We start from the raw sequence: 25615 nt of genomic DNA on the forward strand, positions 1-25615 counted from the left end.
GGTCAAGCAATTCTTGACTGTGGCTTCTAATGGATGCTTTGAATATTATGCATCTTCAGTGCCTTTTATATAAAATTTTAACTGATGTTAGTGTATGATTCATAGCTTTTCCAGATCCCTCCTTTAGTTAAGCTTTCATTGTTATCAATGTTGGTATACTCTGTTCCATTTTATGCAGCATTATCTTGCTTCTTCAGCAATCTTTATAAAGTGTTTATTCTCGAACATCAGTTGACTGTGATATTTGGTCTGGCTATGGTATGTGTTTTGATTGGTGTTCAGCATGCAGAAGGTTTTTTATGTTATACTATAATCTAGTATCATTTATTTGCTGGGTATGTTGATTTCCAAGTGATTCTACAGGAATGACTGTATTTGTCTTGCTTCTTTTTGTATTTTGTGTAAGCATCTTTCAATTTTTTGACACGATGGCATTTCATGGTTATTTTATAATATGATTGACAATCCAGAACATTGCCTTGTGTCTTCAGGGAAGGTTACCCTTAGAACCCTACCACAAGCATGTAAATCTTCTGCAGATTCTGATAACAGGATCAGACTTCAAATGCAAAGACTAGATAGGCACAGGAATAACCTTGGCACTAAAACTTATATTCAGGTTTTATTATGCAGATGAGATAACTAAAGATCCTAGTATATGTACGAACTGGAGTACTGAAATGTTGCAGATAACCCGTGAGGCTAAGAAGACATGGAGATCAAACTGTAGGTGTGCTATGTGTCTCCAGACTGCCTTCACAGCCCCGCCTATATATCCATATCAGAGGGTATGTCCCTTAAGGGACATCACCCTTTGCATTAACAAGTAATTAGTATACCCAAAGTCGGCAACCATAGGATAGATATTAGTTAATACTAACTAAGGTTAGTTAAAGAAAACTAAAACCTGTTACACTCTGATCGCCGGCACCTTTAGAGCAGGTATAAGTAACAACAAATGCCTTTTAATGGAGTATATGACAATAAGAGTTAGGCACAATCTGCACCTATAGACTTGTAGGTTATCCAGGTTAATTCCTTAACACTCCCTCTTAACCTGATAATCCTACAAAGAGATATTATATCTAGCAACATCAATACAAATGTTAAACAAGAATTAATACTCTATATCTGTCTATCTCTTCTTAATACATAGTATCATAAAACACATGATACAAAGTCATATTACCAAACCTGTGATATGACAAAGCACTGCTACTAGTGATTAGACACATGTTGTGACTCATAGAAACTGGTATTTCTAAATCACAACTAGATCCTGAATTTAAGATCTACCAGTATACAAGATAAACCCAAGGAATTTCTAGAATTCTTTCTTTATCCAATTTGTGACCCATGAACATGTCAATGTCATAAAACGATCTAAAATTCAACTCAATCTTACAGTAAAATCTACTTTTAGGACATTATCTAAAAGATCGTCACCTCTCATAATGCCTATTGCACAAGTATTCATTATTTCAGAGATCATCACCTCTTAAATAATGATTACATATGGTGGAGCCCATAACAGTCAATAGCCTGACAAAATAAAATTTATCATTTTATTAATAATCAAATAGTACAAAAATGAATTACAACTCAACCATACCAAGTCTCTTTCTGAAATGTTCTATCTTTACTCTAGATAGAGGTTTCGTGAGTATATATGTTGTCTGATCTACGATACAAATGTATTCAATTTCACAGAATTCCAATCTACCATATCTCTTACATAATGGTAAGATATTTCAATATGCTTGGATCTATCATGGAAAACTAGATTCACTGAGAGCTTGATGGAACTCTGATTATCACAATGAATGATCGTAGGATTCATGGCTTGCCCAAATAATCCCACAAGCAACTTCCTCAACCATACTGCTTCTCGAGAGGCCATTGCTGCTACAATGTATTCAGCTTCTGTGGAGCTCTAAGCTACTAAAGACTGCTTTCTGCATATCTATGAAATCATAGTTGATCCTAACCTGAAATAGCATCCTGAAGTACTTTTCCTGTCTTTAATACTTCCACCCCAATCTAAATCGGTGAATCCATGTAAATCTAAAGCAACTCTCTCATACTTGAGTCCATAATTAAGAGTACCTTGTAGGTATCTCATAATGTGTTTAACAACAACTAGGTGAATCTCCTTAGGTTCACACATAAACTGACTTAAAGCATGAACCGCATAGCAAATATCAAGTCTTGTATTTACTAGGTACATCAGAGACCCAATTATCCGCCTATAGAGAGTAGAATCTACTGGAGGTAATTCTGCAGCTGCTTCTTTAAGTTTATGCAAATTGGTCTCCATTGGAGAAGACATGGACTTGCAGTTCCACATTCCGAATTTCTTCAAGATGTCTGAAGTGTACTTCCTTTGATTCAGTATGATACTATCAACATTCTGTCGCACTTCCAATCCTAGGAAGTAATGGAGAAGACCCAAGTTTTTCATTTCGGATTCTCTGATAAGATCTTTCTTGCACTGATCTATAAGATGATCATCACCTGTGATTAATAAATCATCAACATACAATATCAATATTACCATACCATCTTTATCTCTTTTTATAATACAAGTTTGGATCGGCTTCATTCTTAGAGAATCCTAAGCCAGTGAGATATTTTTCAATCCTTTCATACCAAGCCCTAGTAGCCTGTTTAAGCCCATAAAGAGCTACAAAGGCATTTGGATCATGGGTTTCAAATCCTTCTAGTTGCTCTATATAGACTTCTTCTGAAATCTTCCCATTGAGAAATGTGTCTTTACAGCCATCTGATGTACCTTCCATCCCTTAGATGCGGCAATTGCTAAGACAACTCTAACGGTAGTAAATCTGGCGACAAGAGCAAAGGTTTCTTCATAATCAATTCATTCTTTCTGAGAAAACCCTCTGGCTACAAATCTGGCTTTATATTTCTCAATACTTCCATCAGCGGCATGCTTTATTTTGAATATCCATTTTGAAGAAACAGTGGATTTTCCTTTTGGCCTTGGAACTATTTCCCAAACATCATTTTTCATAATTGATTAATATTCTTCTCTCATAGCTTCTTTCGAGGCGAGATGTTTAATAGCATCAGAAGGATTGGTTGGCTCTGTTTTGGATAAAACAATCATATTTGTTGTATAACCAGAGAATCTTTTAGGTCTTTTACTTTCTCTAACTGATCTTGAAGGTGCAGCAAAATGTTGAGCTGCTTCAACTGTTTTATGGCCCAAAGTGGCTTTTTCTTTGAACTTTCTTCAAGGTTTATTTCATCTTCGACCTCTTCTAACTTCTCCCTCTGGGATTCAAATTCACTAATTCTTTCAAAATTTGATAAAGGAGAGGGTTCATGGGAATTTATTGCTTTTTTAAATGCAAGATCTTCCTCAAAGATTACATCCCTGCTAAGTTCAATAGTTTTCTATCCAGGTATGAAAATTCTATATGCTTTAGAAGTTTCACTATACCCTACAAAGATATCCTTCCTTCTAGATGGTTCCAATTTGGTTCTTTTTTCTTTTGGCACATGAATGTATACAGGACATCCAAAGATTCTGAGATGACTTATATTAGGTTTTATTTTAGCAAATACTTCTTTAGGGGTCTTATCTTTAAGATAGGAGTGAGGGCTTCTGTTTTGGATGTATACAGCAGTACAAGAGGCTACTACCCAAAGATAGTATTCTAGATTTTGGTCAAAAATCATAGCCCTAGCAGCTTCTATAATTGTCCTATTTTTCCTTTCAACTACCCCATTTTGTTCAGGGTTATAAGGAACAGTATACTCCCTCTTAATCCCTGATTCTTTACAAAAAAAATTTAAATAAATCTGAGTTATATTCTCCTCCATTCTCTGTTCTAAGGGTTTTAATTTTATGTACTGAAAAATTCTCAGTTAATGCTTTGAATTCCTTAAATCTTTGTAAGATTTCTTTTGATTCTTTGCATTTTAAAAAATAAATCCATGTTTTCCTAGAGAAGTCATCTATGAACAAGACATAATACCAGAATCCTCCAAGGGAGGGAACGGACAAGGGTCCACATAAATCTGAATGAATTAATTCTAGTACATTATTTGTTTTTCTAGTACTATCATGAAGAGGACTTCTAGTACTTTTACCTAGGGCACATCCTTTGCACATACTAGGTTGATCTTGGTTTAACTTTGGTAATCTAGTAACCATCTTTTCCACAGTAGATAGAGTTTTTAAGTTTAGGTGCCCTAATCTTCTGTGCCATATTTCGTTTGAATCTTCTGCTTTGTGAACAAGAGCTTGAATGGGTTCTATATTTAGTTCATACAAATATCCCTTTCTTTGACCAATTACTTTAGCTTTCTTGATGGAAGAGTTCTTAGCCCAAGTTAATACTTTGCCATCCACAAATGCAACATTGTGTCCATCATCTTCTAACACTGTAATTGATATTAGGTTCCTTTTTATTCTTGATACATATAGTACATCTTTCAGAAGAAGAGTACTTCCTGTTTTTAGCTTCAAAGTGCAGCTACCAATTCCTTTAACTGAATGTGTTGAGTTATCACCAATAGTAACTTCATCGTTAACTTTCTCAGACAAGAAATCTAGAGTTTCTTTGTATCTTGTTATATGCTTGGAGGATCCGCTATCTATTACCCATGCCTTATTTGAGATTTCATTTGATAAGGAGGAATACAAAACATGATTCTCCGGATCATAAGTTTCTTCTTCTCTAACAACATTTGTGCAATTCGCTTGTTGTTTGGAATTTTCTAGACAATTAGATCTATAGCGTCCAAATTTTTCACATTTGAAACATTTTATTTTTGATAGGTCTTTCTTGGACTTTCCATTCTTTTAATTTCTTTTATTTTTCTTGAAATGTTTTTTCTTGCCTTTATAAGAGTTGGCATTAAGAATGTGAAGTTCTTCATCTTCCACTTTAGGTTTTCCTCCTTTCTTTAGTTTTCTTGATTTTTCCTGAAGACAATCATTCTTAAGTCTATTAAAATCCGGAAGCTCTAGCACTTATTCCTTGTGCAAATGTTTCCCATGATTCTGGCAATCCATCTAAGGCCATGAGCGTTAGTTCGGTGTCATTTATGATGGTTCCTATGCTTGACAAATCATCTCTAATACTAGTAACTCTTAGAAAATAAGAGTTTATTGATTTTTCTTTCTTTATTTGGATGTGATTTAGTTGTCTCTTTAGTGCAAGGACCCTTGTTGCATTATTTACTTCAAATGCATTTCGTAATGCATTCATCATATCGTAGGCAGTTTGGTGCTTTGTAAGCATAGGTATGATGTCATTCTTAACTCCATCCAAGATGATTTGAATGGCTTTCCTGTTTCCATTGGTCCATATGGATTTGTGAGGTTCAACGGGTGGCTGTTTGGATGCTCCATCAACAAATTGTCTAACATTATTTTCTTTGAGAATCATCAAGATTCTGAATTTCCATGCTTCAAAATGTTCCTTTCCATCGAGTCTGTCCTCAGGCCTGATTGTATATGCCATTGAAAATGAAGGATAACTACTGGATATAAACAGGTCTGATAATTAAAAAATCTGCAAAGCCCTAGATCTGATAACAGGGCTCTGATACCATGTAAATCTTCTGCAGATTCTGATAACAGGATCGGATTTCAAATGCAAAGACTAGATAGGCACAGGAATAACCTTGGCAATAAAACTTATATTCAGGTGTTATTATGCAGATGAGATAACTGAAGATCCTAGTATATGTACAAACTGGAGTACTGAAATGTTGCAGATAACCTGTAAGGCTAAGAAGACTTGGAGATCAGACTGTAGGTGTGCTGTGTGTCTCCAGACTGCCTTCACAGCCCCGCCTATATATCCATATCAGAGGGTATGTCCCTTAAGGGACATCACCCTTAGCATTAACAAGTAATTAGTATACCCAAAGTCGGCGACCATAGGATAAATATTAGTTAATACTAACTAAGGTTAGTTTAGAAAAACTAAAACCTATTACACTCTGATCACCGGCACCTTTAGAGCAGGTATAAGTAATTACAAATGCCTTTTAATGGAGTATATGACAATAAGAGTTAGGCACAATCTGCACCCATAGACCTGTAGGTTATCCAGGTTAATTCCTTAACAAAGCAATATAGATTTTCTAATTTAATACTACAGCTTTCTGTAGACAGAATTAGCAGTAGTATGAGTATTATGAATGGTTGAGTCAATATCACTGGGCAGAGGTATGCAGAAAGTAAGGATAGTACAGGATCTCTATAACCCTTTATGGCACTAACATTCAAGGTTGTTTTATATAGATTTTTTAATATAAGTAATCTGTTATCCAGTATGCTCTGGATAGCTAATGTTTGATGCAGGATTTATGATATTATATCAGCAGAAAAGCTGGATTTTTCAATAATAAAGAAGGGAATGCCTTCTAAAACCTCCAGATGAGGAGGCTGTTGTACCTTCCATATGTCTAGTTCTGTTACAAGTTACTTGTCAGGTACAGAAGGGAATGCCCTTCTTAAATTTGTCTCGTAAAGAAGGGAATGCTCTTCTATCACTCCAAACATGGAGACAGATGTATCATTCTAGTATACAGGGCGTTCTCGTCCCAGGCTAGCCCGTGGGTTTTCTTCCCCATTCTTTTTCCCCTGGTGCCTGCACTTTGAATGGGGACAAAACAATGTAACTTTAAAAATTGATTAATAAAAAGGCTTTGAATGCATTGTACTTGAACATTTATTATATCAATAAAAGAGATACTTTTCTGGTGTGGATGGGTTTTTCCCTTAGCTACCAGTTAGAATTCAATTCAAAATACGGGTTCAAAGAACCGGTAAATTTTGAAAAGGGTTTTGGGTTTGTTTGTACAAAAACATGTAAAAATTATATATATATATATGAAGGCTAGAGGTATAAGTTAAAATTAGAATGTCACAGAGTATCATAAAATCATATGATTTAATCATTTAAACAACAAAAATACAATAAACTATAAACTTGTAGTTGTAATCATAGCATCATTATAAAGAATTGTCCAATTGATTGGTATATCTTAGGCCTTGCTAGACAAGTTGAATACAAACAAGAGACCTTCTTTGTCAAAAGCCATGTTTATTACAATAGGCTTATAGCAAGCGCTTGGAAAGAAGCATATCGTGTTATAAAAGAAACAGAGTTATACCTGCAGCATTGTTCTATCCATCAATAGTGGATTTATTCTATTCATGTTTACCACTAGAGAAGCTTGTCGTCTCCACATTCATGATCTAGTCTAGTCCATTTTGTGCAACTAAACATACTCTATGTCAAGATGCAACCTGGGATGCCTACACTATAACATCTTGAAGGAAAATCAGGGAGTCATTGACACATCAAATATTTTTGAACCCTAGAAGAATTTTAGATGAATTGGACACAAATTTGGTACTAGCTCGAACCAATACGTAATCCGGAGGGCAAAGTGACAGACCCTGATAACTAAGGTTTTTCCCTTCTAGTTGAAGGGTTTCCCCAAGATAAATTATTGTGCCTTTCGTGCCTATTTTGATTCTATTTTTCATATTGTTGTTTATCTTTATTTCTAGGCAAAACATTAACACAAAAAACTTTATCTTCTTGTCCACATCTTTCAGCCACAATTCCCTAGGTTTCTGGTTTGAATATATTTCTCCCTTGAGTAATTCAGACAACTTGGCCTGCAAATGTTTTCTATTGAGGAAGGTTTCTAACTAGAGTAACGTAAATCGCCGCAACTCAAGCAATTTAGGCGATTTCACGATCTAACTTAAGGTGTGCGATTCATGGTGAGTCGGTGAATCGGCTCACCGATTTTTGTGCCAAAAATAACCAAAAATTGGCAAAATCGTTAAGTTGGTAAAAAATCACCAAAAATCACCAATTTTAAAATCTTTGAATTTCACTGATTTTTTCACGTTGTTGATTCATAGCCGATTCATAGGCAATTCACGATTCGAGTAGGCAGATCCGATTCCGATTTTTGGTTCTTTGGTTCTAACCCATTCAAACCACCAAAATGTTTTCATTCAATGCAAACAAATCTTGTTCAATTTAGTCAAATTCAGAAAAAAAAATGTTTTTGAACATTAATGATTACTTTAAACACACCTTAACAAAAGACGACTTCCTTCTCAAGACATGCACTTTTTGACCCTTAGGCCATCCAACAAACTTTCATCAGCTTTTCAATATCCAAATTTTTAAGCCATAAAATTTCATATTTAAAGGGAAAACATTTAGGTGGAGAATGCCCTAAAATTCCAAGAGAGATAGGAGCATTATTCGACCCTAATATAGGAAAAATATGTGCTCCAATAACCAAATGCAACTGTATAAGTCTTAAGATCTTCATGTTGGCATATGTTTGTGTTTGTATTAATCACTGTCAGAGAAGACCTAAGTTACTGGGGTACATCATTTTTTCCTTCATGGAAATTGACATGCTGCGACCTATTAACAATAAGTGTTTGGACATGATGTTATAAGTGGCATAAGGTGTAAGAGAAAGGCAACAAGGGGCTCCCAAAAAGGAACTTTGCAACCTACAACAAAGAGGGCACTTACAGAGTTAAGTAACCCCTTACAACCTTTGGCCAACTCCAAAAAATGATAATTGAGAACCCACCTTAAAAGTTAAAAGGCTCAAGGTGTAAGAGAAGGGTTATGAGGGACTCGTGAGGAGAGGGCAATCACCAAGTCATGTCACCCCTAACCTTTGGTCAAAAGAACAAGGCAGAAACTATTTGTAAGGAGACAAGATATAGTTGCAGAAATCAAGTACAAGACAAAAAGCAAGAGGGATGTGGTAGACATCCCTCTAAGGCTTGGTGTAGAAATAGCTTCAAGCGGACCAATCATTTCTCTCTCTCTCTCTCTCTAGCATGTGTCTTTCAAGCGGTGATTTCAATATCCAAATCCAAGATTACACTATATGAAGAGATATTTTAAGATGTGACCTTAACCCTAATTTGTTGAAACTGTGATTTTAGGGCAAATTAGGAAGGGGACATCATAGATTGTATGAGAGCATGATCCTACCATTATTGAAGAAAAAAGAATGTAACGATGAATCATTCTAGTCACTAAGAAGGAATTTAAGAAACTCTTCTTTGTTCATATACATTGTGTCTCCATACATTCATGTGCATACTTTGTGTATGCTTCATGTCTTTATAAACTCGTGTGTGTTTTGTATTTCCAAGCGTATGCTCCATGTATGGTTCTACTTTTGGTTGATCTACAATAGGAAATTAACTAGAGTGAACCCAAAGACGAATTTCTTCGGAAATGTTGGTCAATCCAAATCAATTTTGATGCCATTACAAAGATGGCCTTGATCCTTTTCTCTAGAAGAGGAGAAGAAATGTGTCTTAAAATTGCAAACTTTGCAAATTTTGAATGCATTTGTTGATATCAGAGTTGTGCAACAGAAGCTACTCACCTTGAAGATTGGTATATTAATTGGCATTGCTTCAGGACAAAGGATTTGTAATGTCCCATTTCTAAAATAGGATTTAATAATAAAGTTGAGATGTAAAAATAAATAAATAGATAAATAATAATATAATATAATATAATTACAAATTAATTAGGTTAATGAAAGGTCAAGAGATACATAAAAAAAGAGTTGTAGCTCCCTCAACATAAGATATAAAAGGTAGGAGAGCTAATTTTAAAGGGGAAGGAGGAAGGAAAAAGAGGAGTGTAGGAATTAAAGGATTAATAGACAAAGAAAGGAAAATGAAAAAGTGACTTTTTCAAAGGGCAGCAATGATGAAGGGTTGTAATTATGAAAGGTTGTGACTCTTTGAAAGGATTGTCATTATAAAAGGCTTTGACTCTTCCAAATCCAGACAATTATGAAGGGTTGTGACTCTTTCAGAAGGCCGAAAAGCTGAAGGGTTGTAACTCTTTTGATGGGGAGATATTGTAAAATGTTGTGACCATTGCAAAGGAGCAAACATGGTAAAGAGGTGTGACTCTACCCCATAAAAGATATGGGAGAAGATTTCATTTGAGGACATTCAATGGAGATCAATTCGGGGAATAATATATTGATCTCAAAGGCAACAGTGAAAAGTGGTGACTCAATCCTTATGTAAAGTGGCGACCCTTCCACCAATAAAGTATAAAGGAGGATTCATTCCAAGCATTTATGTTGTGAATCAAGGGATAAATAATCAGTACTCATTAACGTGCATATTATAGTATAGGCATCAGCAGATCATCCAGCAATTAATACATTCAGGAGTCCATTGCATCAGCAAATATAATCATCAAGGATTATCTAAGCAATCAGCACAAAGAGCACACAAAACGACTAAGACCAAATTATAGAGTTTGATCGGCATGTACATCTAAGAAATTATCTTCAGATCAGCTAGTTAATATTATATCAAACAGGCCATCTTCATCATCCGCCTTACAAGTGATTGTGGCATTATTATATCTGTGTGCATATAAATAATAGGTGATGCTTAATGAATGCTCATAGTGGAATATAGGATGTGCTTAATAGTCTGCAACTACACCTAGTATCAAGTACATGAGATGTAAGATAAGGGTAGGAAGGGGCTCGTAAGAAGGCCATCATAGTAGGAAATTTGTAGCCTAGAACAAAGAGGGAACTTACAGAGTCAACTAATCCCTTATAAACTCCACCCGACTCCACAAGATGGCAATAGAGAATAATTATGTCTACTACACCAAACCCAGCTTGAAAGAGAAAGGGCTTAGGGTGCAGGAGAATGGTCATGAGGAGCTCGTGAGGAGGCTGTCCTAGTAGGATTGTTGTAGCCTAGGACAAGACGCCACTCACCAAGGAAAGTCGCCCTCAAAAATATAAACTCTACATAAATCCACAAGGTGGCAACAATTTGTAGATATACAAGATATGGTTGGGAAAAGGAGGTACAAGTCGACAAGCAAAAGAAATTTGATAGACATCCCTCTTAGGCTTGGTGAAGAAATGGCTTCATGTAAACCATCATGTCTCCCCACCCCCCAAAAAAAATGCTTATGCTATAATTATAATGCGACTTGGCTAATCCTAATTATTGACTGTATATAAATATTTGTGTATATTGCATATCTTTCATGAGGTGATTGCAGGATCCAACTCTAGGACTGGAGATAATTTACTTGGTAAGTTGTAAAATCTAACCCTAATTTGTTGCATTTATGATTTTAGGACAACTTCTAGTGGAAGTGAGGAAGGGGACATCACACACTAATGCATAAAATTACTAAACTTTTCATCCCACAACAATCCATTTAATATACACACAGCCCATAGCACACTTCTTCAAAACACTAAAAATGCTTATCATTGCAGAAGAACAAAAAATATTCAATAGGCAAAATGGTAATACCTGCTAGTTTCAACAAGAAATTGAGAATTTAAATTTCCAACTAGTATTTCCACCAATGAAGTTGAATTGGATCATGAAGAACCCATGTTCAAACCATATAACACAACTTACATGGCAGAATTTACAACTGTCAATTGTTTAAATTGGGTAAACTACTACATTTAATTCATGGGGGTGTTATAGCTCAAACAATGTCAAAGGTACATCATGGATGAAATTGGTGAAGAGATGCACCGTTGTCGGCATTGACCATGACATCTAAGCCATGCAATTTTTTAAGTGAAACTCACCAATGAAAAAATATATAATAAGGAAATGGTTCCTCTCTTCTCCTAAATTGATTCGACAGTTAATTTTTTAGAAAACCAACAGAGCAAACTTCAATTATGACAAGAAAACAACACAATATGAAAGCCACCTGTACAATATTTCATGGTACAAGCTATTGTAAATTCAAAGGAAGCAATAAATGCATTGAGATATTTGGGGAAGGAAAAAGAAGCACACATGTTGCACTTGTATGCAGAAAGTTGTGCCTCATACGCATGTACTTCAGGCAATCCAGCCATTCTGTCTTGATCCATCGTCCATATTCTTATAACTCCATCTGAACATCCTGTGACAAGATCTCCACATGGCAAAAATTTTACATCCCAAACACAGCCAGGATGTTCAATGCTCTGAATGCACACTGCATCTGCTATCGAATAAAATATATAAATTAGAAATTAATACGTATCTGTGAAAGCATGGAAAGACTACAGGAAGCAGTTTTCTTTGCTCTGAAATTGATTAGTAAAGTGAAAAAGGTAAAAGACAAGAGCCTCCAGCTAGGCTGGATATATTAAGCTAATCTGCTAATATTCAAAATTTTAACAGTCAAATAAATGCTTATTTTGCATCTTGGAAGAACAAGTATTACAGGGAGAGCTGCAACTAAAATGAACTATACTGTATTCCTGGATTTGATCCTGTATGGACAAGAAATGTAAGCTAACAGACATATATCATAAGGACTTGTGTTGAATCTTGGAAGAACTATTAATGGGACAACTGCAATGAAATAATATAGAATTGAAAATATGCTGAAGGAAAGAACAAAATTGTATTGATGCCCACAAATGACCGTTCTAAGCCAGATCTTGAATCTTGGCAAAACCATCAAAGGGAGATATGCAATGAACTAATATAAAAAATTAAATATGCTAAAAGAATGAATTATGGTGTATATATTATTGTAAACGCAGTTCCTCTGGGAATGGGGTGCCACATTAAAGAGGAATCTCCTCCTTCTAAGTTGGATTCTGCCACTTGAATTGTATGTTATAAGAAAAAGAGACACAGATTAAAGAGCATTTACATTTGAGGTTACAAAGATAATGGAGCACTAGACCATGCATAAGAGAATATACAAGCAATCGAATCCACATTAATGCAGTTAATTTCACTGGGCAGATCCTCGATTGTAGTGAGAAACGGAATCTCATGGCAGCATTGCATTCTATTAGGAGAAAAATATTGCCAAATAATACCTCTCAAACGAGGTAGTATGGAGTTGTTTAGAATCATATAACCAGGTAGAATGAAGCATTGAAAGCAGAAATCGAGAAAAAAACTGATTATACCCCATTAATCAGCAATTGGCAATTAAATCCAGTTTGAATCGCTATAAAGGAGGATTAATCTGCAAAAATTTGTCAACTGAAACCCTAAAATGAGCCAAGGAAAACGTCACAATTTCTTATAAAGTTGTGCAGGCTGCAGTCGAAGACCCCACAATGGAAAGAGGATGCAGGTGATGTGGGTATTCGGAAGAGGATTCACCATTTACAGAGCAGGTTATTTGCCATTTGCAAAGCACAGTATTCACCACTTGCAGAGCGACAACAAAGCTCCAAGTATTTTGTATATTATGTATGTAAGAATATGTGTACATATCGATTACTCTAACCAGCATTTATTTGCCATGAATATTAATTGTTTATTATTTTATTTATCGATTATCATCTATCACTAGGAGGTTTGGTTTGCCTGCCTGGGACCCTGGTAGTGGTTCAGTTCAAAACGGGTTCCAGTTCAAGTCCAGTTCGCCTATGGGTTCTGCAAAGATTCGAACTCGGGCAGGCTGGTTCGTCAAGGCTGAACTCACATCGAACTAGGGTCGAACCAAGGAAGACCCAGGCAGACGCAGGCAGACCAAGTGCAAACCAAGTACATTTCAATAGAGAAACATTCTATAACTTAGTGCAAGATGCAATTACAGAATTTGAATAAGCTCTTTAACATTACTAAACAAAATTTGTTGGAGTTCAGATGTTTATTACATTAAATTTAGCTAGCCCTCAAGATTTCTTCCCATTAAAGTTTTATATCCAATTGGTGATAGTGACCTTTGTCCAAATAATTGCAAGCTCTGTATAGTGGTAAATCATATTTTAAACATGAAACAATATCTTTGATAGGTGAAGAGAGTCTCATCCTATGTTTTTAACATTTTTCAAGTAGGATGTTAGTAACAAACAAACAAGCTCTCTGCATAGCAAAAAGTAATAAGCATTTAAGACTTGGAAATCAAGAATGTTATTGGTGCAGTTGATCCCATTGGCATAGGCATTGTTTGTGAATAAACTAATGCCTTTGATGAAGAAGACAAAGAAGATGTAGATTTAGATAATCCATTAGATGGTTGAAACTTAGTATAAAGATCCAATTGTTAAAAGTCAAAAAAAAGAAAAGTATCAATCCTCAATATTATTATTCTAATATTTTGATGTTGATATGATGCTATGATTACAAGTTTATGGTGTTTTTGTGATGCTATGTAACATTCTAATCTCGATTCATGCATCTAGGTTGCATACATATATACACACATATGTACGTATGTATGTATCTTTTTGCACTAACGAACCCAAACAAACCCAAACCCCATTTCAGAATTTGTCCTACCAGTGAATCAATTCTTCAAGCCTGAACTTGAACCCAAGCCTGAACACTTGAACCCAAGCCTGAAACAGCAACTTAGGTTTATCATAAACTATAAACAGTATATTATCATTTACTATAAACGCTATATTTATTTGCTATAAACGGTATATCATAAACAGTAAACGTTAAATATTTAATATAATCAGTATATATAAACAATATATCATTTACTATAAAGTTATAAACAGTATTATAATGTGTACTATATAAAGTATATTGCTTACTATATTTTTATAAATTTATATAGTGTATTTAAAGTGTACAGAAATTATTTATATACAGTATTTATACGAATATATAGTGAATTTTCATATATTGCATTTATATATTACAATATTTTCATAAACAGTATTTATATATTATTGCATTTTTATATACAATATACAAAAATATAGTTTATTTAACAAAGCATAAATATAGTAAATAAATAAATATACAATGTATCTAAGTTACCGATGCTCGTTCTGATGCTAATGTGGGTGTGGGGTGCTTATGTGCAAATGCGCGGATTTTATTTTTTTTTTTTGGTGGGGGGGATTTTGTTAAATCCTGATAACTTGATCATATTAATGCTTTGATATTCCAAACTAGACAGATCTAATATGCTTGTAAGTTCCCTTACACGGCCTTATGATGAATACATCTCCCTATACTGATCGGCAATTTTCTAGGTATATTTATATGCCTTGTAATTAACTATTGTAGTTGATTATTAATTATCAGTTAAATGAAAAGGTCATCGATTTGTAGTGGAATAGGATTGTTTCATGGAGAGCCGACCTAGAAGGAGTTGTGTCTTATGAAAAGACAAGACCCTTGGTTAATGTATAAAGTAAGAGTAAGATTCTGGATAGAGGACACACAATATTATCAAAAGTCTGCCCTTCCAGCAATCTGATCCTTGACGACTTAATGCAGAGATAAAATATAATTATTAGAATCTATTGCAGACATCCTAAACTATAACATTCAGCCCAGAATTGAAGTAGATCGATTTGCAGCAAGAACAAAGTCATTATATCAGTATTGGTTGATCAAAATTTGCAGAAATCTTACATGGTATCAGAGCTCTGGTAGTCGAACCTAGGCTCTGCAAATTGACAATCAGACTTAAAATATCTAGCAACATCCTTCTACCTTCAATGGCTAGCGCAATCAGACCCGAAGACAAATTTCATGGAAAAGAACACTTTCTTGCTTGGAAATTCAGCATTATGATGATTCTTGAAGACAATGATGTAATACAATTTGTTGATAAGGAATCCAAACAACCTTATGTTGATCCTCATAAAACTATATAGATTAAAGGAAATAGAAAAGCCATGCAAATAATATTAGATGGAGTTAAAAATGAAATAACACCTATGCTAATGAAACATCAAACAGCATTTAATATGATGAGTGCATTATTAAATGCATATGAAGTTAACAATACAACTAGAACCCTTGCACTAAAAAGGCAACTAAATCATAAAAAGATAAGGAAGGGAGAATCTATGAATTCATACTTCCTTAAAGGTGGCTAGTCTAAGAGATGAACTTGCAAGTATAGGGACCATAATTGAAGACAAAGAGCTATCACTTATGGCTATAGATGAGTTATCAGATTCATGGGAAACATTCTCACAAGGAGTAAGTGCTAGAGACAAACTTCCAAACTTCAATAGACTTAAGGAGATTGCCTTCAAGAAGAATCTAGGCAACTCAAGCAAGGAGGGAAATTAAAAATTGAAGATGAAGAACTTCACGTCCTCAACACAAATTCCTATAAAGGTAAGAAGAAACACTTCAAGAAGAAGGACAATCAAAGAAATGACAAACTTAAGAGAGATTTATCCAAAATAAAATGCTTCGAATGTGAAAAATTTGGACACTATAAATCTAATTACCCTGAGAATACAAAGCGGCAAGTAAATTGTACAAAGGTTACTAGGAAAGGGGAAAACTATGATCCTGAGAAACGTGTATTGTATTAAGCACTATCAAATGAAGTATCAAGCAAAGCATGGGTAATTGACAGTGGATCATCTCGACACATTACAGGATACAAAGAAGTGCTAGACTCTATATCAGAAGAAGTTAATGACGAAGTTACCATAGGTGATAATTCCACTCATTTTGTCAAAGGAATTGGGTATTGCACCTTGAAACTAAAGTCAAGTATTTCTCTTCATCTCAAAAGAGTACTCTATGTACCAAGAATCAAGAGGAACCTAATTTCCTATACAGCATTTGAAGATGATGGATATAAGGTTGCATTCAAGGACAGTAAAGTAATGACCTGGTCTAGGAACTCTTCATTTAATAAATCAAAATTGATTGGTCAAAGAAAGGGATACTTGTATGAATTAAATATAGAGTCTATTCAAGCCTTAATTCATGAAGTTGTTAATATAAATGAAATGTGACATAGAAGGTTAGGGCATCAAAACTTCAAAGGCTTATCAACTATAGAAAAGATGGTTACTGATTTACCTAAGTTGAATAAAGATTATTCGAGCATATGCAAAAGATGCACTCTAAGTAAGAACACTAAAAGTCCATTTCAAAATAACACTAAAAAAACTAACAATGTTTTAGAATTAGTCCACTCAGATTTATATGGACCTGTGTCTGTTCCTTCTCTTGGAGGATTCTGGTACTATGTACTTAATATAGATGATTTCTCTAGAAAAACATGGATTTACTTCTTAAAATGTAAAGAATCAGAAGAAAACCTTAAAGAGATTTAAAGAATTCAAATCCTTAACTGAAAACCTATCAGGACTCAAAATTTAAACTCTTAGTACTGACAATGGAGGGGAATATACTTCAGATTTGTTTAGAAAAATTTGTAAAGAAGCAGGAATTAAGAGGGACTATATTGTTCCTTATAAGCCACAGCAAAACGAGGTAGCACAAAAGGAAGAATAGAACAATTATAGAAGCAACAAGAGCTATGATATTTGATCAAAATTTAAAATATTATTTTTGGGCAGAAGCCTCATGTACTGCTGCCTATATTCAAAACAGATGTCCTCACTCCAACCTTGGAGATAAAACTCCTGAAGAAGTCTTTTCTAAGGTTAAACCAAATATAAGTCCTCTTAGGATATTTGGGTACCCAATATATGTACATGTTCCAAAAGAAACGAGAACTAAGTTAGAACCCTCCGAGAGGAAAGGTATCTTTGTCGGGTATAGCGAAACATCTAAAGCATATAGAGTTTACATACCTGGTTAGAAAAGCATTGAACTTAGTAGGGATATAATATTTGAAAAAGATTTAGCATTCAAAAGAGCCCTAAGTTCTGAAGATCCTACACAAATAGAAGAAAATCATGAATCTGAGTTTTACAGGGAGACCATTGAAGAAATTGAAGGTAAAATTCAAAATCTTAATCTTGAGGAAACTCAAAATCCTAAGAAAAGACTACTTTGGGCTATTAAGTCTGTTGAGGAAGCACAAGACGTTATTGCACCATTTGGAACCTTCGAAGAAAGCAAAAGACCAAAAAGATTTTCTAGCTATGCAGCAAACATGAGTGATTTCTCTAAATCAAAACCAACCAATGTTTCACATGCCTATTAAACATATAGCTTGGAAGGATGCTATGACGGAAGAATACCAATCCATTATTAAGAATAATGTTTGGGAAATTGTTCCAAGGCCTGAGGGAAAAAAATTTGTTTCTTCTAAATGGATATTTAAAATCAAGCATGCTGCTGATAGTAGCATTGAAAAATATAAAGCCAAGTTCGTAGCCAGAGGATTCTCTTAAATGGAGGGAATTGATTATGAGGAAACCTTTGCTCCAATTGCCAGATACACCTCTGTAAGAGTAGTCCTGACTATTGCAGCATCGAAGGGATGGAAAGTACATCAGATGGATGTGAAAAAAACATTTCTAAATGGAAAGATTACAGAAGAGGTATATTTGAAACAACCTGAAGGATTTGAAACTCATAATCCTAAAAATTTTGTTTGCAGACTCAAGAAAGCTCTCTATGAGCTTAAATAGGCTCCCAGAGCATGGTATGAAAGAATCAATACATATCTCACCAATTTAGAATTCTCTAAGAATAAAGCTGATCCAAATCTCTATTATGAAAGGGATAAAGATGATATGATAATTTTGATACTATATGTGGATGATTTACTAATAAAAGGTGATGATCATCTTATAGATCAATGCAAGAAAGATCTAATCAAAGAATTTGATATGAAAGATTTATGACTCCTTCATTACTTCTTAGGAATGGAAGTGTGGCAGAACTCTAACAGCATCATACTTAATCAAGGAAAGTATACATTAGACATCTTGAAGAGACTTGGAATGTGGAATTGCAGACCTGTCTTCTCCAATGGAGACCAACCTATATAAACTTAAGAAAGCAACAGCAAAATCACCCTCCATAGATTCTACTCTTTATAGACAGATGATTGTATCTCTTATGTACTTGGCAAATACAAGACCTAAGATTTGCTATGTTGTTAATGCCTTAAGTCAATTTATGTGTGAGCCAAAGGAGATTCACCTAATTGCAGTTAAACACATTATGAGATACTTACAAGGCACTCCTAACCTTAGGCTCAAGTATGAGAAAGTTGACTTGGACTTGCATGGGTTCACAAACTCAGATTGGGCTGGAAGTGTTACTGATAGGAAAAGCACTTCAGGATGTTGTTTCAATTTAGGCTCCGCAATGATATCATGGATATGCAAAAAGCAAGCATCGGTAGCACAGAGTTCCACCGAAGCTAAATACATTGCAACTGTAATGGCTTCTTGAGAAGCAATTTGGCTTAGAATGTTTCTTGTGGGATTATTTAGTCAACCTCTGAATCCCACTATTATTCACTATGACAATTAGAGTTCCATCAAGCTTTCTATGAATCCAATTTTTCATGACAGGTCCAAACATATTGAAATTCCTTACCACTATGTAAGAGATATGGTAGACAGGAAAACTGTCAAGTTAGAATACATTTGCATTGCTAATTAGACAGCAGATATTTTTACCAAACCTCTCTCTCGAGTGAAGATAGATCACTTCAGAAAAAGACTTGGTATAGTTGAATTATAATACATTTGTATTCCTTAATTATTAATGAAATAATTTTTAAAAATATTATTGTCAGGCTAGTGACTGTTATGGGCTTCACCATTTGTGTTTATTATCTAAAGAGGTGACGATCTCTGTGATAATAAATAGACATTATATGAGATGACGATCTCTGAGATAATGTTCATCACAGTAGGAAACTACTAGCAGATCTGGATGAATCAAAGCTCATATTGTGTTATAGATATTTTCTATGCCTATGAGTCACAATTTCGATAAAAGGAAGAATTTAATCGTTCTCCGGATTTTATCCTGTGTATTAGCAGATCTTAATTCAGGATCATATTGTGATATAGGCTTGACTAGTAGATCTTAATTCAAGATCATATTGTGATATAGGCATGTCAGTGCCTATGAGTCACAATTTGGATAAAGGAACAATTTTATCATTCTCCAGATTTTATCCTGTGTATTGCATTACATGCAATATTGTTATCACAAGTGTTAGTGATAATCCATATTACAAGTTTAGTAATATAACAAAGTATCATGTGTACCATGATACTACATGCATGGAAGAATCAGATAGATATAGAGTACAATTCTATGCTTAACAATATTGCTAGATATGTTTCTCTCATTTATATTATCAAGTTAAGAGGGAGTGTTAAATCCTGATAACTTGATCATATTAATGTTTTGATATTCCATATTAGATAGATATAATATGCATGTAAGTTCCCTTACATACGGCCTTATGATGAATACATATCCCTATACTAATTGGCGATTTTCCGGGCATATTTATTGTTGGAAATACAATAAAGAAGTAAACTCTGGGGGGGGATGAATCAATACTTAAAAATTTCAACCTCAAAAACTATTCACCACACATCTATCTCACAATCTATGCATATAAATTGAAATACCAAAGTAAGCATATACATCCATAGCATGAAAGTAAAATATTCAACACATGTATGACACAAGATATATATGGTTACCCAGAAACCCTCTAAAGAGAAGGTAAAACTGGGGTGGGGATGACACCCACAAATCTTCACTACTGCAAAGATAAAGTGTATCCAATGAAGGTTACAATGTTTGATCAGGAAACATGATCTACCCTATGAAAGGTCTACTTTGTTAAAGGCTTACAAGAGTGTTAGATCTTACCATGTTAAAGGATTTCAACACCTTGTTAGAAGTGTGCCTGGTAAGAGGACTTTAACTTACACTGAGGTAAGCACCCTGTTAAAGGATTTACAACAGCCTATTAAGACTACTCTGTTAAGAGATTTAACTGATTCACCTGTTAAAATGTCTCAGCAATGATCTTTTGGTTAGCACTCTATTGCTTGATGTCAGATCACCTCTATACTGATGTATAATTGATCCTTTCTGATCAGATGCATCTTTGTTGTCCTCTGATTCCTTTCCTTTGTTCTCCTTTAACTAATTCTGTCAAATCATAACACCTTAGTCACCATGAATGCTCTGTTTGTGCATGCAAACTCTCTTCAATTCTCCTTAAGCATTCGTAAAAACTTTAGGGTTTATCTTCCTTAAGAAGATTAGGTATGAATCAACGGTTGTGATTCATCCATATTGCCACTTAAACCTTCCCTTTTTCTGATTAGATGCATGTAATGCATAGGGATTCGCAATTAGGATTTGTCCTTATCATCAAAGATCGTAGTACAATCCTTAAGTCGGCTCAAAAATGGTTTACATAGAAGTTTGTGCCATTACAAACTATGTCAAAACTGTGCAACTAGGCACTTGAAGTCTCTGATGCTCGGCATCAACTACAACTCCAATATTGTAACTCAGCCTCTGAATGACTCGACATCCACTAATCACTCGGCATCTAAATAGCTCAGCACACACCATCTACTTGGCACTTGAGTGACTCGGCACTTACTGGTTACTCCGCTCATACTAAATATCTATCGCTCGGCATATACTATCTGACAACTTATGCTTGGCATGTATTACTTGTTCAGCATGAACTAAGTAAATGACTTAAGTATATTGTCACTCATATGTCAAAACCAATCTGAGATTAACATTTATTTGCCTTATAATTAACTATTGTAGTTGATTATTAATTAACTATTGGTTAAATGAAAAGGTCATCAATTTGTAGTAGAATAGGATTGTTTCATGGAGGGTCGACCTAGAAGGGGTTGTGTCTTATGAAAAGACAAGACCCTTGGTTAATGTAAAAAGTAGGAGCAAGATTGTGAATAGAGGGAACACAATATTATCAAAAGTCTCCTCTTCTAGCAATCTGTTCCTTGACGACTTAGTGCAGAGGTAAAATATAATTATCAGAATTCATTGCAGACTTCCTGAACTATAACATTCAGCCCAAAATTGAAGTAGATCAATAAGCAACAAGAACAAAGTCATCATATCAGAATTGGTTGATCAGAATTTGCAGAAATCTTACAAATTTTGGATGCGTTTGGGTGTGTCCATACAAGAAATATATATAATTTTAAATATATATATGTATACTATAATTTATGTACGTAAAGAAATACAAGAAATATACAAAAATAAACCATCCTGTAGCAATTAGCATAATCAAATTGTAATAGCAGTAACAAGAGAATGAATGGCAATGAATGGCCTCTTTTATGGCCGTTTTAGGGTTGTGAGGCAAATAGGAAAAAAAATATAATAAAAAAAACCTATTAAACACATGTTTTAATAAGTCACTTAAGTGACTGGGCACTCAAAATGGCTGGATGCTCACGGTTTGCGCCCGGATGCTCAACGAGTTCTTTCCAAATGCTCTCCCAAGCATCCCACACGCATCCACAAAAGGGAAGCAAGATTCCTAGCAGCATCCACAACACATCCTAACGCCTTTGAGCATCAGAACGCATCCGCACCCGCATATGCCCCATTTCTAGATGCACCGGTAACTTAGGAGTATATATATATATATATATATATACACACATATTGGATTATTTACAGTATATTCTTCGTCTGCATAATTTTCATATACTGTAACTGGGCAGATTATAAGAAAATATTATTCTGTAACTAGTAAATACATAATATACAGATGATAGAATACAAATTATGTAAATTCACAGAATATGAAATATATGTAAATTTACATTTCCAGAATATATATAAATTTATATTTCTGTATATTTTTATATATACAGATTTGCATTTCCAGAATATATTTCTGTGTATACTAATTTATCTGTATATATTGTATTATATATTATATGTATTTACTGTACATTATCTTTATAATACAGTCAAAGTAGTATAGAAAATAAACAGAATACATATCAAATTTGCTTTCTATGTTCATGTATTCTTTAAAATAAACTTGCATATATTTTATTTGAATTCCACGACAACATCACAGTTGGGACAGGTACTTGAATTCCTATTTGAATTATGATTTTAGAATGTTACTATTAGGCATGTCCTATGTTACTAAGTTAAATGTTCAATGGTTTTGGTTACTGTTGCAATTTTTCTATGTTCAAGTACTTTGATTTGGTATGTTATACTGAAACATCATTTCATAACTAGCATTTCAAGTTCTACATGTATAGTACACAACACCCCCTTGCCCCCACTGCCATCCCACCACCATTTAGACAGAGTAATGATGATAAACAACAGGTGCTGAAAACAAATGATTGTCGTCACTTTTGAGAACATACAGAAGCATATCATGAGTTTAAAGATTTTGGAGGAAAAAAAAAAAGTGTGTTGCTGCTGAATATCGATGATATTGGAAGCATTGAAAGCTATCTGCAAAAAGAATGTCTATGTATTCATGCAAACTGTCGACGGGATTACAGGGTGACATTATTAGTGCTGTCATTATAACTAAATCTGATGACAAGCATCTCTGCAGAGGCTTGTATATGCATACAAACGACAGGTATGGTATGACAGGCAGTTACAAAGTGTTTAAGGATTTAGAGCCAAAATTGCTGCATTAGAATCAACATTGTTTAATTCTGAGATTTTGGATGAAGCCAAAAATGTCAATTTTCAGGTGACATTAGCAGTTTTGTGTAGCTTTTTGAAGTTGATGAGTATCTTCGAGAGGCAGTTTTAAATCAGTTATAAAACAAAAGATTTTTTGTAGCTCCTTTTGGTGAGTTGAAGTTTGAGAGATTCATCTGATTGTCGAAGTCCACAAGTTATATGAAGCACAGATCATGCGTATGAGATTAATTTTTATCGTCTTTTGTGGGAGTGTATCACAAAGCGTGTTGAATACTTTACTCACACAAACAGGGTATATGTGAAAGAGGTGCTCAATTAGATACAGAGGAAAAAGAAAAGTGCTTTACAGTCTGATGTTAATGGCAGAAGCGATATCTTGAAGAATCCTTTAGAACCCACTTTGACGAGAGTACTGTTTGTAACCTCTGGTTTTGTAGTCTCTGAAATCTTCTTTCTGTTCTTGGGTTGGAGACATGAGCAGATTGTTTTTGCACTAAATATTTATTGTTTTAATGATTGTAGCCAATTGGATGTATGAGTTGTAGCTCATTGATAGACAAGGTGGACTCTTAAGTTGAGTGCTCAGCTATTGTATTGGGTTGAAGTCCTTTTTCAGATTTAGTGAAATGTGGTTTTTACCCAAAAGGGTTTCCACATGAGAAAAATCTTTGTCTTGCTGTCTTCATTTTGTGTGATCTTGTTTGGTCTCCACTATTGATAAAATTTTAAAATACTTATTCACCCCCTTCCCCTCTCAGTATTTTGTTTTGTTTTTCAATTTGTAATATCCCTAACTGGATATGACTTTAACAAACCCCAATTATCTCTTATAATTTATTTGCTTGACATTTTGTTAAACACTTCGCTAACAAACTTTGATATTTTTGAGATAGATCTAATGACAATCTGCACTCTATTACCATTAATGTAGTTATTTATTTGCATCATAAAACTTTTCTCATTCAAATAGGAAACACATATTCTAAAATGAAATAGTAACTTGCTTCACAATTAAATTCAACTAGCTGCAATTTATTTATTTTCAACTATGATGTCCATTACAACAATGTAAATAGAACCTGGCAAATATTGGAGCTGATTTAATTAACAGCAGATAGACGTTCTCAGAACATGACCCTAACCTCTCTTGATATCACTACAAGCAAACCTCAAAAATTGTTCAGCGCCTCCCAATTGCAAATTGCAGCCCACCAGTTATCATAAATAGTTTTAGAAATCAGAATAGCAATGTTGGAAGTGGTCGCAGGCTGAGGTAATAAATTCCCAGCCTCACAAATAATTAATGCAGCACCCTCTAGAGCAGACGCAGCCTTGCAAAATTGATCACCAATTCCCTTCTAGACCAAACAATAAATTCTCCACAATAGCAAATAGATCAATGGATTACCCACAGCAAAACGTGGACCTCCAAACTCAAAATAACTGTCCTCCAAGAAACAGTAATACAGTAATGGAAGACACTAAAATATTTCTCAGAACTAGTAATTTCAAACCCTCACCCAAATTTCAAGATAATAATAAAATAATATCCAAGATTTCTCAACACAAATGATATCTCCCAACCACAGATAAATACAGTAAGGAGATCCAACCAATGACCAAATCACTTTACCTTAGCAGTGATTTCAGATAATCTTCAAAAAAAGAATTCACAATACCTCAGCTGTAAATTACCCAACAATTATCAGCATCAAAACCCTTATACTTCAGCAAGGGCACAAAAAATCAGAACTCAGAAAAAGCCACAAAGGCATCAAAAGAAAATAAAATATCCAAGCATGCTTTTCTCAACAAATGCGCTTGTATTTATAACCTCTAGATTCTCTTTTGTTGCCAAAATGTAACCCACACAACATTAATTAAAAGCTTCCATTAGATTCTCTCACTCGACTTGGCTTAACTAATTAATAAATGGCTCTTTCCAAAAATAACTCAAACTTCAACTTAAGTGAAATTATAAAGTTAAATTATAACTTTATAATAATCCATTTAATTATGTAATAATGTAATAATAATTTGGCCACTAAAAATATAATAACTCCCAAAATACTCATCACTTAAATATGTCGTCTGAAATAGGAGTCATACTTATTATTTCTCCATCTGACCAAATGCACTTTCCAAAAATAAAAAAAGTCCATCTCGATCAACACCAACTTACCACAAATAATAAGTACACAAAACTAAGCCCAAACA

General features: G+C 34.4%; 1 protein-coding gene across 6 annotated transcripts in view; it reads right to left on the reverse strand.

Moving 5' to 3' along the window:
- Positions 1-25615, reverse strand: part of LOC149563833 (transducin family protein / WD-40 repeat family protein) — a 233478-nt gene that overhangs the window by 181733 nt on the left and 26130 nt on the right. For 3 of the 6 annotated variants that reach the window (XR_016364116.1, XM_089826960.1, XM_089826958.1), the window contains exon 7: positions 11873-12062. Coding sequence is in view for 4 of the 6 variants with exons in the window: in XM_089826960.1 (XP_089683086.1) it covers positions 11873-12062 (190 nt within the window). In the remaining 2 variants the exon portion in view is untranslated. Of the gene's footprint in view, positions 1-11872; positions 12066-25615 lie in introns of all 6 variants that reach the window. The other 3 variants (XR_016364115.1, XM_089826959.1, XM_089826957.1) reach the window with 1 other exon arrangement.

The sequence above is a fragment of the Cupressus sempervirens genome, chromosome 4 (assembly GCF_028749045.1).
Source record: "Cupressus sempervirens isolate cs-2001-9-10 chromosome 4, ASM2874904v1, whole genome shotgun sequence".
Taxonomy (NCBI): Eukaryota; Viridiplantae; Streptophyta; class Pinopsida; order Cupressales; family Cupressaceae; genus Cupressus; species Cupressus sempervirens.